Below are 17,908 nucleotides of genomic sequence, written 5' to 3'. Positions count from 1 at the left end.
AAAAAAAAAAAAAAAAAAAAAAAAAAAAAAAAAAAAAAAAAAAAAAAAAAAAAAAAAAAAAAAAAAAAAAAAAAAAAAAAGATGTAAGGAAGAAGCCCTGTCAATCTTTTAAATTTTCTTTATGACTTAAAAAATAATGTTCTTTCTTTCACTTTCTATTATCTTTTAAGTCATTTTTTGCTGTGTTTCTGCGCTCTATATTATATTTTGCTGTCTTCATTTCTGAAATATATCTTCTTTAAAATTTTTATTTTCTGAGCTCTCTTTCCAAATTTCTAAGTTTTTCTAATTTTGGTTTAGTTGTTATTTCATGTCTTGAACCACATTAAGTGCTTCAGCTCCTTATAAAAGAATAGGATAAAGTTTTGATATATTTTGTGGGCATGTCTTTCTGGAATGTTTTCAATGACAATAAGATGATGATTATACTTATTATTCACTACTTTTAAATAATAGCTTAGTATAGGATTGCCATCAATATATTTTGTTGCTCATTTTTATATAAAACATTTCCCTGAACTTTTAGAAAGTGCATGGTTCAGGATAGTTTTTTTTGTTTGTTTGTTTTAACTTTTCAGAGCTTTCTCTTTGGTTGCTTTCATGTAGTCTTTCAAAACATGATAGTTAGAATCTGTTCCCACTTTAAACTGGGTTTTATCTTCTTTTCTACAGCCCTTATCATAAGTGATTTTGATTTCACTCACACAGTTCCTCTCAAGGCTTTATCATGAGAGGGAGATTAGATGATCAGTTTCATGAGCTCATCGTGTCCTGATGGTTCCAGCTCTTCAGGCCTTTCAAACTGTTATTGGATTGAGGAAACTCTGTCCCGCTTTCAGTTGCTTTCTTAGTTTGGCTCACAGCACTTCTCAGTGAATATCTGTTGGCTATATTGAGATCCTTTTGTTCCCGGGTGTGTCATGCCTAGTACTTCTTTCTGCTTTCTTCCATACAGATACTGATATCACACACATTTTGGGGCTATTGGGGGATTCTTGCTACCCTACTTCTATTTTGGAATATGTGAGTCTATTGCATCACCCCTTTTTTTCGTTATAAGTATAGTCCACAAGAATTTTGGTTTTGCTATCTAGTAGGTTTGATTTGTGAGAATACTGAGAGATTAAGAAATATACCATCTGTGGGATCCAAGATGGCCAAATAGGAATAGCTCTGGAGTGCAGTTCCCAGAGAGAACAATGCAGAGGGTGAGTGATCACTGCATTTCCAAATGAGTTTTTACTGCCCACAGACCAGGAGATTCCTGGGCTGAAAAGTGCCATGAGTTTCCAGCATGGCTGTTTCAGCTGGCACAGCAAAACTGACATAAATCTGGGTGGCCATTTCAACTGGCACGGAATGCCTGAGAAACAGAGCTGCCAATTCCACTGAAAAAAAGGGGCTGAAACAGAGAGCCAGGTGATCTGGCTTGGCAGGTACCACCCCCACAAAGACCAGCAATCTGAAATGCTCCAGATTGAAAGTTTTGCATTAAAAGCAGCTGGACCTGGGATAGTCCTCTCTGTGGGGGAAAGGGCGTCTGCTATTACCGAGGCAGTCCACCACTACTGAGGCAGTCCACAATTACTGAGGCAGTCTGCCATTACCGAGGGAGTCCACTGCTACTGAGGCAGTCTGTCATTACTGAGGCAGTCCGCCATTACCGAGGCAGCCTGCCATTACCGAGGCAGTTCTAACTATACCTCTGTAAACAAAACTGCAAGGAAGTTCACACTGCAGCTGGGCAGAGCCCATGGCAGCTCAGCAATGCCTCTGCTGGCAGACTGTGACTAGGCTACCTTCTTGCTGGACAGAGCATCTCTGAAAAAAGGCAGCAGCATGTCAGGAACTTATAAATAAAGCCCCACCTTCCCAGGACAGAGCACCTGAGAAAAGAGGTGGTTATGAGTTCTGCTGCAGCAGACTTAAATGTACCTTCCCAGCAGCTCTGAATGAACAACAGAGCTCCCAGCTCAGCACATGAGCTTCTATAAGGGACAGACTGTCTCCTCAAGAAGCTCCCTGACCCCTGTATATCCAAAGAGACACCTCATAAAGGAGAGCTCAGGCTGACATCTGGTGGGTACTCTTCTGGGACGAAGATAACAGAAGAGGAAACTGGCAGCAACCCTTACTATTCTGCAGCCACTGCAGGTGATCCCCAGGCAAGCAGGGTCTGTAATGGACCTCCAGCAGTCCTACAGTAGAGGGGCCAGACTGTTAGAAGGAAAACTAAAAAACAGAAAGAAATAACTTCAACATCAACAAAAAGGACATCCACTCAGAAACCCCATCTGAAAGTCACCCACTACAAAGACCACAGGTAGAAAAATCCACAAAGATGGGAAGAAACCCGTGAAAAAAGGATGAAAACACTAAAAACCAGAATGCCTCTCCTCCTCCAATGGATCATAACTCCTCACCAGCAAGGGAACAAAGCTGGATGGAGAATGAGTCTGATGAATTGACAGAAACAGGCTTCAGAAGGTGGGTAATAACAAATTTCTCTGAGCTAAAAGAACATGTTCTAACCTAATGCAAAGAAACTAAAAACCTTGAAAAAAGGTATGATGAAAAGCTAATGAGAATAAACAGCTTAGAGAAGAATATAAATGACTTGATGGAGCTGAAAAACATAACACGAGAACTTCTCCAAGCATAAACAAGTTTCAATAGCCAAATTGACCAAACAGAAGAAAGGATATCAGAGATTGAAGATAACTCAATGCAATAAAACGAGAAGGCAAGAATAGAGAAAAAAGAGTAAAAAGAAATGAAGAAAGCCTCTAAGAAATGTGGGATTATGTAAAAAGATCTAATCTATGTTTGACAGGTGTACCTGAATGTGATGGAGTGAATAAATCCAAGCTGGAAAATACTCTTCAGGATATTATCCAGGAGAACTTCCCCAACCTAACAAGGCAGGCCAACATTCAAGTCCAGGAAATACAGAGAACACCACAAAGATATTCCTCAAGAAAAGCAACCCCAAGGCACATAATCGTCAGAATCACTAGGGTTGAAATGAAGGAAGAAATGCTAAGGGCAGCCAGGGAGAAAGGTCGGGTTACCCACAAAGGGAAGCCCATCAGACTCACCATGGATCTCTTGGCAGAAACTCTACAAGCCAGAAGAGAGTAGGGGACAATAGTCAATATCCTTAAAGGAAATAACTTTCAACCTAGAATTTCGTATCCAGCCAAACTAACCTACATAAGCCAAGGATAAATAAAATCCTTTAAGAACAAGCAATAGCTGAGAGATTTCATCACCACCAGGCCTGCCTTACATGAGCTCCTGAAAGAAGCACTAAACATAGAAAGGAACAACCAGTACCAGCCGCTCCCAAAACATACCAAATGGTAAAGAGCATTGACACCATGAAGAAACGGTGTCAACTAATGGGCAAAACAACCAGCTAGCATCAAAACAGCAGAATCAAATTAACACATAACAATATTAACCTTAAATGTAAATGGGTTAAATGCCCCAATCAAAAGACACAGAGTGGTAAATTGGATAAAAAGTCAAAACCCATTGGTGTGCTGTATCCAGGAAACCCATCTCACATGCAAGGACACACACATAGACTCAAAATAAAGGGATGGAGAAAGATTTACCAAGCAAATTGAGAGAAAAAAAAAAAGCAGGAGTTTCAATCCTAGTCTCTGATAGAATAGACTTTAAACCAACAAAAAATCAAAAGAGACAAAGAAGGGCATTATATAATGGTAAAAGGATCAATGCAACAAGAAGAGCTATCTTAAATATATATGCACCTGATACAGGAGCACCCAGATACATAAATCATGTTCTTAATGACCTACAAAGAGACTTAGACTCCCACACAATAATAGTGGGAGACTTTAACACTCCACTGTCAATATTAGACAGATCAACAAGACAGAAAATTAACAAGGACATCCAGGACTTGAACTGACATCAGGACCAGGCAAACCTAATAGACATCTACAGAACTCTCCACCCCATATCCACAGAATATACATTCTTCTCAGCACCACATCACACCTACTCTAAAACTGACCGCATAATTGGAAGTATATCACTCCTCAGCAAATGCAAAAGAATGGAAATCATAACAAACAGTCTCTCAGACCACAGTACAATTAGAACTCAGGATTAAGAAACTAACTCAGAACCATGCAACTTCATGGAAACTGAACAAGTGGCTCTTGAATGTTGACTGGCTAAACAATGAAATGAAGGTAGAAATAAAGATGTTCTTTGAAACCAATGAGAACAAATATGCAACACACAAGAATCTCTGGGACACATTTAAAGCAGTGTCTGGAGGAAAATTTATAGCAACAAATACCCACATGAGAAATAAGGAAAGATCTAAAATCGACACCCTATCATCAAAATTGAAGGAGCTAGAGGAGCAAGATCAAAAAAACTCAAAAGCTAGCAGAAGACAAGAAATAACTAAGATCAGAGCAGAACTGAAGGAGATAGAGGTAGAAAAAAACCCTTCAAAAAATCAATAAATCCAGGAGCCAGTTTTTTGAAAAGATCAACAAAATAGACCGCTAGCCAGATTAATTAAAAAAAAAGAGAGAGAGAGAAAAGAATCAAATAGATGCAATAAAAAACGATAAAGGGATTATTACCACCGGTTCCACAGAAATACAAACTACCATCAGAGAATACTACAAACAACTCTATGCACATAAACAAGTAAACCTGGAAGAAACGGATTAATTCCTGGACACTTGCACCCTCCCAAGCCTAAACCAGGAAGAAGTTGAAACTGTGAATAGACCAATAACAAGGGCTGAAGTTGAGGCAGCAATTAATAGCCTACCAACAACAAAAAAAAGCCCAGGTCCAGATGGGTTCACAGCCGAATTCTACCAGACATACAAAGAAGAGCTGGTACCACTCCTTCTGAAACTTTTTCAAACAATCCAAAAGGAGGGAATCCTTCCCAAATCTTTTTATGAGACCAACATCATCCTGATACCAAAATCCAGCAGATACTCAACAGAAAAAGAAAACTTGAGGCCAATATCCATGATTAACATAGATGCAAAAATCTTCAATAAAATACTGGCAAACTGATTGCAACAGCACATCAAAAAGCTTATCCATCACAATCAATTAGTCTTCAACCTGGGGATGCAGGGCTGATTCAACATACTCAAGTCTATAAATGTAATTCACCACATAAACAGAACGAAAGACAAAAACCACATGATTATCTCTATAGATGCAGAGAAGGCCTTTGACAAAATTCAACAGCCTTTTATGCTAAAAACTATCAATAAACTAGATATTGATGTACATATCTCAAAACAATAAAAGCTATTTATGACAAACCCACAGTCAATATCATACTGAATGGACAAAAACTGGAAGCATTCCCTTTGAAATCTGGCACTAGACAAGGATGCCTTCTCTCACCACTCCTGTTCAATATAGTATTAGAAGTTCTAGCCAGAGCAATCAGGCAAGAAAAAGAAATAAAAGGTATTCAGTTAGGAAAGGAGGAAGTCAAATTGTCTCTATTTGCAGATGAAATGATTGTGTATTTAGAAGACCCCCATCATCTCAGCCCAGAATCTCCTTAAACTGATAAGCAACTTTAGCAAAGTCTCAGGACACAAAATCATTGTGCAGAAATCACAAGCATTCCTATACACCAATAACAGACTAAAAAAGGGCCAAATCAAGAGCAAACTGACATTCACAATTGCTACAGAGAGAATAAAATACCTAGGAATACAACTAACAAAGGAAGTAAAGGATCCCTTCAAGGGGAACTACAAACCACTGCTTAAGGAAATAAGAGAGGACATAAACAGATGGAAAAACATTCCATGCTCATGATTAGGAAGAATCAATATTGTAAAAATGGCTATGCTGCCCAAAGTAATTTATAGGTTCAACAGTAACCCCATCAAGCTACCTATGACCCTCTTCACAAAACTGGAAAAAAACACCTTAAACTTCATATGGAACCAAAAGAGAGCCAGCATAGCCAAGGCAATCTTAGGCAAAAAGAACAAAGCTGGAGGCATCATGCTACCTGACTTCAGACTATACTACAAGGCTACAGCAATCAAAAAGCATGGTACTATTACCAAAACAGAGATATAATCAATGGAACAGAACAGAGTACTCAGAGGCAATGCCACACATCTACAACCATCTGATCTTTGAAAAACCTGACATAAACAAGCAATGGGGAAAGGATTCCCTGTTTAATAAATGGTGTTGGGATAACTGGCTAGCCACATGCAGAAGGCAGAAACTGGACCCCTTCCTGACACCTTACACTAAAATTAACTCCAGGTGTATTAAAGATTTAAACATAAGACCTAACACCATAAAAACCCTAGAAGAAAAGCTAGGCAAAACCATTCAGAACATAGGCATAGGAAAGGACTTCATGACTAGAACACCAAAAGCATTGGCAACAAAAGCCAAAATAGACAAATGGGATCTAATTAAACTCCAGAGCTTTCTTTTGCTGTACAGAACTGAACCAGCAATCAACAGAATGGGAAAAAATTTTTGCAATCTACCCATCTGACAAAGGGCTAATAACCAGAATCTACAAAGAACTAAGATTTACAAGAACAAACAAACAAACCCATTCAAAAGTGGGTGAAGGATATGAACAGACAGTTTTTAAAAGAAGACATATATGAGACCAAAAAACATATGAAAAAATGTTCATCATCACTGGATATTAGAGAAATATAAATCAAGCCCACATTGAGATACCATCTTGCACCAGTTAGAATGGCAAATATTAAAAAACCTGGAGAGAACAGATGCAGGAGAGGATGTGGAGAAATAGGAACACTTTTACACTGTTGGTGGGAATGTAAATTAGTTCAACCATTGTGGAAGACAGTGTGGCAATTCCTCAAGGACCCAGAAATAGATATTCCATTTGACTTAGCAATCCCATTACTGGGTATATATCCAAAGGATTATAAATCGTTCTGTTATAAAGACACATGCACATGAATGTTCATTGTGGCAGACCTGGAACCAACCCAGATGCCCATCGATGATAGATTGGACTAGGAAAATGTGGCACATATACACCACAGAATACAATGCAGCCATAAAAATGATGATTTCGTGTCCTTTGTAGGGACACGGATGAATCTGAAAACAATCATTCTCAGCAAACTGACACAAGATATATATATATACATACATACATACACCATCTGTGCCATCATCTTCCCAGAATCCCCTCTCTCCTTCTAATGTCCCCTGATAATTAGGGGGAGGTCAAGCATGGCCTGCCTTTGCATAGTAGTTAACTTGAACATCTTTATTCCACAGTATCATGCTACAATCTTCCTAAAAATCTCCAGGGGCTCCTTCCTTCTCTCAGGATCAATTCCAAAGTCTTTAACATAGTTATGAACATTGAACTTCTGCTGGTTCCCTCCTTTTTCAGCAATAGTGTCTATTCTATTCTTGCACAAACCCTTTGCTATAGGCTCTCACATTTACTCACTATTCTACAACCACAAGGTCTTTCTCACTTGTATGCCTTTGCCAGAACAGTTTTCCAAATGGAATGCTTTTCTACTTTTTCCACTCTCATTTTACTCAGCTCAAAATCTTTTCTACAAATTTTTCCTTGAGTGATGTGGTCAGAATGAATAACGGATTTTGATGCAAAGCAGTCTGGTAAGTAAAAGCACAGATTTTGTCTCTGGGTTCAAATCTCAGCTCAGATGTTGCACACATGTGCGACCTGGGATAAATCTTCATCTACAAACGCAATTGGAATGCCACCTTATTCATCGTTATTTTTCAGGCTTTTTGAGACAATCCATGCAAAAGATGCAGTACTTTCCTGGCATGTATAAGTACTCAGTAACTGGGAGCCATTGTTAATGTCTTTGTCATCTACTAAATTATGTCCTAGAGAGTACAGAACCTCTTCTTCCAAAACTATATTATCCTCAGGGGCTAGAATGTTCTTTTGCCTATATTAAGTATTTAAAAAATATTTGTTGATATTATTTTTAACCATGTGAAGGGGGAAGACTCATGTTAAGTATGGGTAGAAGGCAATTTAGCTGAGAAAAGAGGCAGGAGGTAACTTATAGCTTAGAGGAGAAAAAAAAAAGCATGGCTATTGGACTAATCCAGAACTAGGTTCAAATCCTGGCTACAGCATCTGTAACCTGGACAATATGTGCCTAGTAGAGGATTAAGAACCCAGGCTCTAGAGCTTTTCTTCCTGGGTTGAATCTAGGCAATAACTATGAGATCTTAAGAACCATGAGATCTTAGGCAATTTATTTCACTATTATGATCCTCGGTTCCCTTCTCTTTAAAATGAAGATAATCATGGCACCTACCTCATGAAGTTGTCATGGGGATTCCAGAAGTTTGTGTATGTTAAGTATTTAGAACAGTGACTAAATAGGTGTTTGCGTTATTGTTAAAGTGCTGATTTTTCATTCCCATGGAGCTATGATGCTGCATCTGTGAATGAGCTATACTAACAAAAGCATAAGTAAATGGTGATTGAAGTTCTTATACTTATTTTCTGCATTCATGGGTGTCATGTCAAGTAAGAGTGGGACCTATTTTAATTTTGATTGTTTTTATTAAAATTAGGATAAAAATTATTGTCTGGGCAGAGTTTTGAGATTATTATGCAGAGTAAGACAACCAGAATAGACATTGATACTGTCAAACATTTTGGTATGGGATCTGGACTCAGTTATTTTAAATTCTGATCCTTTGAAAAGTCAGCTGACTGACTCCAGGTGAGGAATTTCACAAAGATGTCTTACCAGATCAATTAGTTCTTTCATATTTACCTTGAAGAAGGAAGCAAACTTTGTATTGCCGTGATAAATAGAAGAACGATAAATGCACAGACCAAGTTTGACTTGAATACTTCATCCCTCATTTGAGAATACTGTAATTAAAAAAAAAAAAAGAGAATGAGTTACTTTGCAGAAGAGTTGGGTTTTGGAAGAATTAGGTTTTAGCAGTGTTTGAGGTTGAGGGAAACATCAAGAAGAAACAAGGCAATTAGATTTTTAAAAAATAAGAATAATTCATATCTTAATAAAACCTTCACAGAGCATTATCCCATCCCTCCTGCCAACTTTCCAGTGAGAGCCCAGGAGTAAATACAATGGGAGGGAGACTTTGCAGGAAAGTATCCAGTTCTTCCCCTCCCTCTGAACTCACATTATTTTAACAGAACAGAAGAGCACACATCCATATATGCAGCAAATCAAATTCGCATTGACTTTCTTCATGAGTAAACTTAAGTCATTTAAGGATCTTGCTCTGTTTCGTGTTAAGTTTGGGAACACAGGGAAATGTTTTACCAGGAAGTCTCTCTGCCTCTTTTTTTTAATTAAAAATACATTCTCAGGCTCTTAAAATAGAAAATAGCCAAAGAGATCTCCAGCTAGTATAGCCCTTTCATTTCACAGAAGAGAAACCAAGACTAATAGACCAATATGCTTGATGTCCTTCTGTGTCTGCTCAAGGCAGCCCTAGGGAATGGTGTTAACTTTATTTTGATTATCCAGAGTACTCAGTAATTTCATTGCCTAGCTTTAAAAGCTTCTAGAAGGTCAGAACTCAATGTGTATTTGCCTCATTTCTGTCTAGTCTCTTGAACCATCTTGGAGTTACTAAGCTGGGGAATATCTACTTCTTTCAGAAGGCAGGGTGGTTTTTAAAACTTTTTCAGTTTTAGAGCCTTTGAATTAGCCTGAACCAAGCCCCAAATTTGACCTTGAAGACAGAGAGGTATAGTAGCAGGCAGGTTATTTTATTTTCGGTGGACAGAAAGCTAAGGCTCACTTTGGAACTTTGTAACCCCTGATTTGCATTTCGTGGTTACTTCATACAGAAAGCTGGCAAATAGAGGCCTCACAACATCTTAGGCTCTATGTCCACAATACTAAGGTAGGGTTTCAGTCAGGTCAAGAAATAATACAATCAGTCCAATCTGTTGTTGGTATGGTGTTTGAAATCAAGAGTTACATGATTTTTATTTCTTCTGACTTCTTGGTGTGATCTGGGTTTTAGACCGAACCCTCCTTCTCAGTGTCATAGCTAAGGTTTGGAGAATATCCTATAGTTGGTGAGCTCTCTAGGTGAAGCACAGTGCTGCTCAGAGACTGCACATTTATTGCTTTTGCAGGGCAATGCTTTTTCTACTCTTCAGTATCGAGGCCTCTGTCCACTTGCTGACAACCTGCTTGTTATCTGGAGGGGAACCAGGAACATGGCTCTGAAGAATCACTCTATGCCATCCTCAATCCTGATAAAACCAGAGAAAACCTATATGATTAATAGTTACTAATAGTGCTACCCGAGAACAGATCACAATCATAGAGGCCTACACAAAGCATCTTGCAAATGAATTAGCCACAAAGCAGTTAATTCAAAGAAAGATAAATGTCTGAATTCCTTCTAACAATCAATTACAGATGATCTAATTATTCTTTGTTGGCTGATTAATTTTAAACCAGCCTGGTTGCATAGATTTGATAATGAAATTTTAAAAACAGCAATAATAATTTTAGTGTAGTTAATCAGTACACTAAAATTTCTCCTTTTCTTCTTTCATGCCATCCATCATCATCATCACCACCTGTCATCATCACTACCATCCTCACAGCATCTTGGAGTTGTAATTGAACATTGCCTTCCAAATTCAGAAATCCTTCTCATAACATTCATGATGTCAACTCAAATGTCTGTTAATTTTCATCTGATGATCTTTTCTGCTTTATCTGGGAAAGTGAGTTTCTTTTCTCTTATCCTGAGCAGGGCATCTCGGGGTTCTAAACACCATCAACTTGAACATTCTGAGAGCCTGACCCTGAGAGTTCATTCCTTTGCAAAGGCTTCCTTTCCATTATTGGCCCTTGATCCTATGAAAAGATCCTTTTTTTATAGATCCCAAGCATAAGTCTCTGTGACTCCTTTCATGAATGTTTTTTACTGATGACTTAAAAAAATGTGACATAATCATCATTTGTCCAGACTAAAATTGCATAAGATGTTTTCCATTTTCTTCAGATGGCAAATTGGGTGGAGAAAAAGTATAAAGACTCACTTTGCTTTTAGATCTGTCACTATTTTATTGTGAGCAAAGCTAATTTCTTTGAACCTCACTTTTCTTATCTGTCAAATGGGAACATTAATATAGTTCATAAGTTTGGCAATGCTGAAGCATTCTATTATTTTTCTGTTTGAACTAGCATAACATAGCTGCATAAAAGAAGAATCTTATAATACTTGTGAAGTTGACGTCCACCAAATATAAAATACTGGGTTTCAGAATGTGGTGCATTATTACTTTGGAAATATAAGGAGAGCAGGACTTCAACAAGAAAATTCCTAATTGGCTCAGAATGATAGAGTACTGAGATTGAGTAGCGATTCATTTCACTTCCTCTTGACTGGTAAAGGTCTGAACACTCTGGCTCATAGCTTTAAGTTAGTTGTGTGCTTATGCCTATCAAAGTTAGACACGCCTCATCTCATCCCTGTTCTGTCCTCAACTGGCCCCTCTTATCCTTTTATATCTCAGTTGTGAGCATGAACTAATCAAGAGCTAGATTAACCAGATTTGGATCCCAGCACTAACAACTATGCATCCTTGGACAACATCATTAAGTTTTCTATGTCTCAGTTTTCTTATCTAGAAAATGGATATAATAATAGGAATTATCTCATAAGGGTTACTGGGAGGATGAAATGAGGTAATATATACAAAGTGCTTAGAACAGTGCCTTGCACATGATAATGCTATATAAATGTTTCCGACTGTCAACCAATTAATCATACTTATTTCATTTCTGTACTTTCATCTATGTGAAGCTTGCCTTTTCAATGGTGTTGCCTTGCAGAATGTTGTCTTCTATTCCTCTGTACAGAATTGTACCTTGCACTCAGTGGTTACCCCAAAAATGCTGTTGACTGATAGGTCCACCATGTTTTAAAGGACTCTTCTAAAGAAATTGTAACTCATGTGTGGTGTTTTTACTTGGGAGAAGACCCTGCCCTCATTCTTCCCTAAGAATGCTTCTTGAAAGATTACCCACCACTGGGTAGAATTCTTAACTTTTCTGCGATGTTTAGGAAAACTTCTTGGAAATGACCTGTGAACCCTTATAATTTCTGAGCCCTTTATCTACAAGAGAACTTGGCAATCACACACACACACATGCACGTGCACACACACACACACATTTCATATAAGAATTTAAGATATATATGTTTCAGATAAGAAGCTTGAGGATCAGATAGGTAAAAGCTTGTCATAGTCAGTTGGTGACAAAATTCAGACACTTGGAACAAATTACAAATACTTCCTTGGAGATCTTAGATTAGAATTTGGAATATTATTATTTTTCAACATGTAGGGTCTTGGTTGATTCAGAAAAAGGTCAAAAATCTCGAGTAAGAAATTTTAATAATAATGACTAATACCTAGTGCAAGGCTGGTGCTATGCTTCACACTTTACATGAATGTTCTCATTTAATTATTACAACACTTGAGGAAGGTCTTGTTTATCGTACCCTCATTTTGTAGATAAAGAAACTGAGTATTCGATTATCTGAGCAACTCAACAACACCTTCACAGATCACACAGAGAGAATTCAAAGAGTTTTGTTCTAGAGTGCATGGTCTCACTGGCTGCTCTACCTTGCTTTCAGAGTAAGGTGATCTTGTTCATAGATGCATGATCAGGTTTCTTTGGTATATTTCAGTGATGTAATTTAATGATACAAAGAAAGGTAATGTGTTAAAAATATGAGCCTATGTCAATCTTAGTTAGAATGAAAGTGAAACAAACAGGTAAAGAATGGTCATTAGAAACAGGCTAAGAAGGAGAGAGATCCAAGGTGGCTGATCACTAGCAGCTCAGGATTATAGCTCCCAGTGAATGCACAGAGAACAAGAGGATGCCACATTTTCAGACGAATTTTTATTGCTCACGCACCAGGAGATTCCCAGCGGAGGAGCCCCACGGGTCACCAGTGCAACTCTTGTGGCCGGCGAGGCGGTTTTGCCGCTGCCTTGGTGCGGCGGTTCTTGGTGCAGAGTCAGAAAAGCACCATCAATCTTAAAGCCACTGTTTTGGCTGGCACAGTGAGTTGCTCAGATTTTAGCGCTGGGAATCAACAAGTTGGATGTCCCCTCAGAAACCCAATTATAAAGACGGTAATTATAAAGATCACAGATGGATAAATCGATAACGAAGTGAAGAAACCAGCCTAAAAAGGCTGAGAATACCCAAAATCTGAATGCCTCTCCCTCTACAGGGGATCACAGTTCCTCATCAGCAATGGAACAAGGCCTGATGGAGAACGAGTGTGTTTCATTAACAGAAGCAGGCTTTAAAAAGTGGATGATAAGAAAATTCTGTGAATTAAAAGAACTTGTTCTAACCCAATGCAAAGAAACTAAGAACTTTGAAAAAAGTTTGACGAAATGTTAACAAGAATACAGAATTTAGAGAGGAATATAAGTGAATTAATGGAGCTGAAAAACACAACACGAGAACTTCACGAAGTATGCACAACTTTTAACAGCTGAATTGATCAAGCAGAAGAAAAGATATCAGAGGTCGAAGACCAACTTAATGAAATAAAACGAGAAGACAAGATTAGAGAAAAAAGGATAGAAAGGAACAAGCAAAGTCTCCAAGAAATATGGGACTATGTGAAAAGACCTAATCTACGTTTGATAGGTGTACCTGAATGTGATGAAGAGAATCAATCCAAGCTGGAAAATATGCTTCAGGATATTATTCAGGAAAATTTTCCCAACCTAGCAAGGCGGGACAATATTCAACTCCAAGTAATACAGAGAACACCACAAAGATATTCCTCAAGAAGACCAACCTCAAGGCACATAATGGCCAGATTCACCAGGGTTGAAATGAAAGAGAAAATACTGAGGGAAGCCAGAGAGAAAGATCAGGTTACCTATAAAGGGAAGCCTATCAGACTCACAGCAGATGTCTCAGTAGAAACCCTACAAGCCAGAAGAGAGTGGGGGCCAATATTCAACATCCTTAAAGAAAAGAACTTTCAACCCAGAATTTTACATCCAGCCAAACCAAGCTTCATAAGCGAAGGAAAAATAAAATCTTTTGTGAACAAACAAGCACTCAGAGATTTCATCACCACCAGGCCTGCTTTACAAGAGCTTCTGAAAGAACCTCGACACATAGAAAGGAACAACCAGTATCAGCCTTTCTAAAAAATACCAAAAAATGAAGAGCATCAACATAATCAAGAATTTATATTAACTAATGGGCAAAACAGCCAGCTAACATTAAATGGCAGTACTAAACTCACATACATTATTATTAATTCTAAATTCAAATCGACTAAATCCCCCAATCCAAAGACACAGACGGGTAAAAAATGCCAAGACCCATTGGTATGCTGCATCCAGACCCACCTCACATGCAAAGAAGATTTACTAACCAAATGTAGAGCAAAAATAAATAAATAAATAGAAAGCAGGAGTTGCAATTTTTGCTGATAAAATAGAATTTAAAGCAACAAAGATCAAAAGAAGAAAAGAAGGATATTACATAATGATAAAAGGATCAATGTAACAAGAAGAGTTAAAGATCCTAAATATATACACACCCAATACAAGAATACCCAGATATATAAGACTTACAAAGAGACTTAGATACCCATACAATAATAGTGGGAGACTTCAACATCAATATTAGACAGATCAATGAGATAGAAAGTTAATAACAATATCCAGAACTGGAACTCAGATGCGGAACAAGTAGACTTAATTAACATTTATAGAACTCTCCACTTTAAATACACAAAATATACACTATTATCAGTACCACATCACACCTATTTAAATATTGGTTGGCTGCTTGTTGGTTATTTTCTTCCCTCATTTTTTTTTTCATGTCTCTAAGCACAATTATAGGCATACCCATTTTTTAGACTGCATTCTAGCCCAGGCAATAAAGCAACACCCCCGTTCTCTCTCCCTCTTCCTCTTCCCCTTTCTTCCTCTCCTTCATTCTTTTTTTTCTTTCTTTCTTTAAAAAAAAAAAGAAAAAGAAAAAAGAAACAGCCTAAGAATTAGTTTAATAAAATGCCACTACTATATTTTCTTAATTGATGAATGGATCCTCCACATTGGAGGATTGATGAATCGATCCAGCACAATGCAATGCAAAATAATGAGTCCCCTTTTTAGGCCAGGATGGGTGACCTGACAATAGGGAAGAAAATAAAAGACAGTAGATTTTATTTAAATGCAACAGAAGAAGACAGACTACAATCTTCAAATGATAAGGAAATTGTTTCAAAAATGAAAATTTCTATTTGGTTTGATTGAAGTAGAGACTTGTTACTTCCAAGGAAGGAGAGCGGGATAAACTTGTGTTTCATTTTGTTCATGTCTGGGGATTCTGGCCGTGAATTCTCTTGAAAGACATATTCGGAAATGAAATCAGAGTCGTGAAGGTCAATGGATTTTTTAGATCCACCACAAAAAAGCTGGGAAACCCAAGTCCAATCACATGCAAAAAAAATCCATTTCAGATTCCTTATCCACAGAGAGATGATCAGGGAAATTTGCTTACAGATGTGATAGAGCTTCTAGTCTTCCATATTTTCATGCCTGGGATAGTCCTAAAAACTCGGCCTAGGTGAGGGGGAGGAAAATCACAGTGGTTTCCTAGATACTCTATTTTGACTATAAGCTAAAAGGCACTGAAAAATTCTTACATTTCTACAAGACATAGAAGATGCCTCTAACTAAAACAATTATCTAGTTAATTGTCTAAACTATAACTGTACTCTGTCTTTTTACCCAAGATTATGTAATGGGTGAGATTACAGAATCTTCTAGGTGGAGTGAATTGTACTTGTCATCTTGGTCCAACCTTTACTAATGCCAGTTTAACTCAGTAATATCTCTCAGGTATGAGCCGTTAACTCCTGCTTGAATATTTCCAGTGTTGGGGGAAATCAACTCCTTGCTTGGGAGCCCATTTCATCTTTGGATAAATTTAGTTTGAAGAAAAAATTTCCTAGCACATCTTTTATTAGTATATATTAAAACATTTATTAAAGAAAATTCTCAACTGGGATAATCTGTTCTTTTGCATTAGTGGATGAAGAAATTTCACCAGCATTCTGTTATTAAATTCATGCATTTTGTAGCATGGCGGTAGCCTAGAGCATGCTTAAAATAGACCATTTGGATAAAAGGCATAATTGCAATGAGATTAATTTTCAATAATTTTTAAATTCTGAAATAGGCCATCTTCTCTATCTTGGTTCCTACTCCGATAACATCGTTATTAGGAGCAATTCTATGAGTGACAGGTGGGTGTGCAGAATTTCTCACTGACATACTTCTTCCCAAGTAAATTGACCTTTGGACAAAGATGGATTTAATCAAGTTTTGTTGACTCAGAAGGAAACATGCTAACATGTATTTAAGATTGATGGCTTCAGAAGTGCAAGGCTGGGAGAAGACCCTAGGGTGGTAATACATCTTCTAATACTCTTTCTTGGTAGTGGGGTTAGACTGGGTGCATGAGAATTTCAAGAACTTTTAAGAACCTTCCAAACCACCATTCTTCCAGTTCACCCTCCCCCAAATCTTCCATCCTTGGGAGGAAGAGTTCTTCCTTTCTTGGGTGGTCTAGCCCCCAACCCCAGCCCCCATCCATGGAGAAGCCAACAAAGTGGTAACTATTCCTACATTCTTTACCTAGAAGTCCCTGGTTGTAGATAATAATGATGTCTACACATGAAGCATTAAAATTGCTTCAGTGACCAGGTCAATGGCCTCATAATTCTATAATTCTATATTATGCTATTATAGGTGAAATTGGCACTTCTGACTCTGAAAATACTGGCTTTATGGGACTGTGGCTGGCTAATTGGTCTGATTAAAAAATATATACAAAATGGCACTTGATATCATTTGATTACCTAGAGAGTGGTAGAAACAGCTGTAATTTTGCAAGGTAATATCAAGACAATAAAGGAGTGTTACAAGGCTGCTCTCTGACTAAGGGATGGCTTTCTTCCCTAAGCCTCTTTGAAACCCATCTTTCATGCATGAAGAAGGAAGCCAAGATATTCATACTATTTTGGGACTTACTAGAGTAGTAAAAACTCAAGAGCAGCCTGATGTATGACAGAATAAATATTTAAAAATTATGTTAATAATAAAATCAAGAAAGTGATTAGTATACATGTGATTTAGAAAAATGCAAGAGAAAACCTGGGACCATTCATGCTCCGTGTTCCCCTTCCTGCTCATCTAAATAAGACATGGAGTGGTTCAACAAATTTTGAATGTCTCCAAGACAGAAATGTACATTTTGCTCATTACCTAATTGTAGATTCCAGCATCCTAACCCATCAGAAAATTCATTCATTTGCTTAGCCTTCTTTTCTTTGCCCAGATTTCTCCTTTATTATTTTATTATAATCATTATAACTCCAGTAAAAGTTGATGGGATAAAGTAAGAAACATTTTAGAGTTTATGATACATTTTTCTTGAAATTCTTAAAGCCTCCATTTAACTTTGATTTTCTTTATCAATGACAGAAAAAAATTGAGAGACATTCTGGACATAGCTAAGAGCCAATTGTACTCAGCCAAATAATTATCTAAAGATTATCTTGTGTGGCAAATCCTTGGTCTTACGTGGCTGCTAACCAAAAAAAGAAGTAACATTAAATGAATGTTTTAGAAAATACTCAGCACAGAACTTGGTTCATAGTAAGCACTATTTACAATAGTTATCATAATATAAAACTGGAAAAAGCTTGTGTGTAAAAACTGAAGCTCATTCAACTTTTGTTTTGTTTAATGTACACTTGATCTTTTTTCTTTTCTTTT

The 17,908-nt window shown here is 37.5% G+C and overlaps 1 protein-coding gene across 3 annotated transcripts in view; it reads right to left on the bottom strand.

Moving 5' to 3' along the window:
* Positions 1 to 17,908, bottom strand: part of ADCY8 (adenylate cyclase 8) — a 268,034-nt gene that overhangs the window by 77,315 nt on the left and 172,811 nt on the right. For all 3 annotated transcript variants that reach the window (XM_017500373.2, XM_017500379.2, XM_017500387.2), the window contains one exon: positions 8,829 to 8,929. In XM_017500373.2, coding sequence (XP_017355862.1) covers positions 8,829 to 8,929 — 101 coding nt within the window. The remainder of the gene's footprint in view (positions 1 to 8,828; positions 8,930 to 17,908) is intronic.

The sequence above is a fragment of the Cebus imitator genome, unplaced genomic scaffold, assembly GCF_001604975.1.
Source record: "Cebus imitator isolate Cc_AM_T3 unplaced genomic scaffold, Cebus_imitator-1.0 Scaffold13, whole genome shotgun sequence".
NCBI lineage: Eukaryota > Metazoa > Chordata > Mammalia > Primates > Cebidae > Cebus > Cebus imitator.
This window is presented reverse-complemented; position numbering and strand designations above follow the sequence as displayed.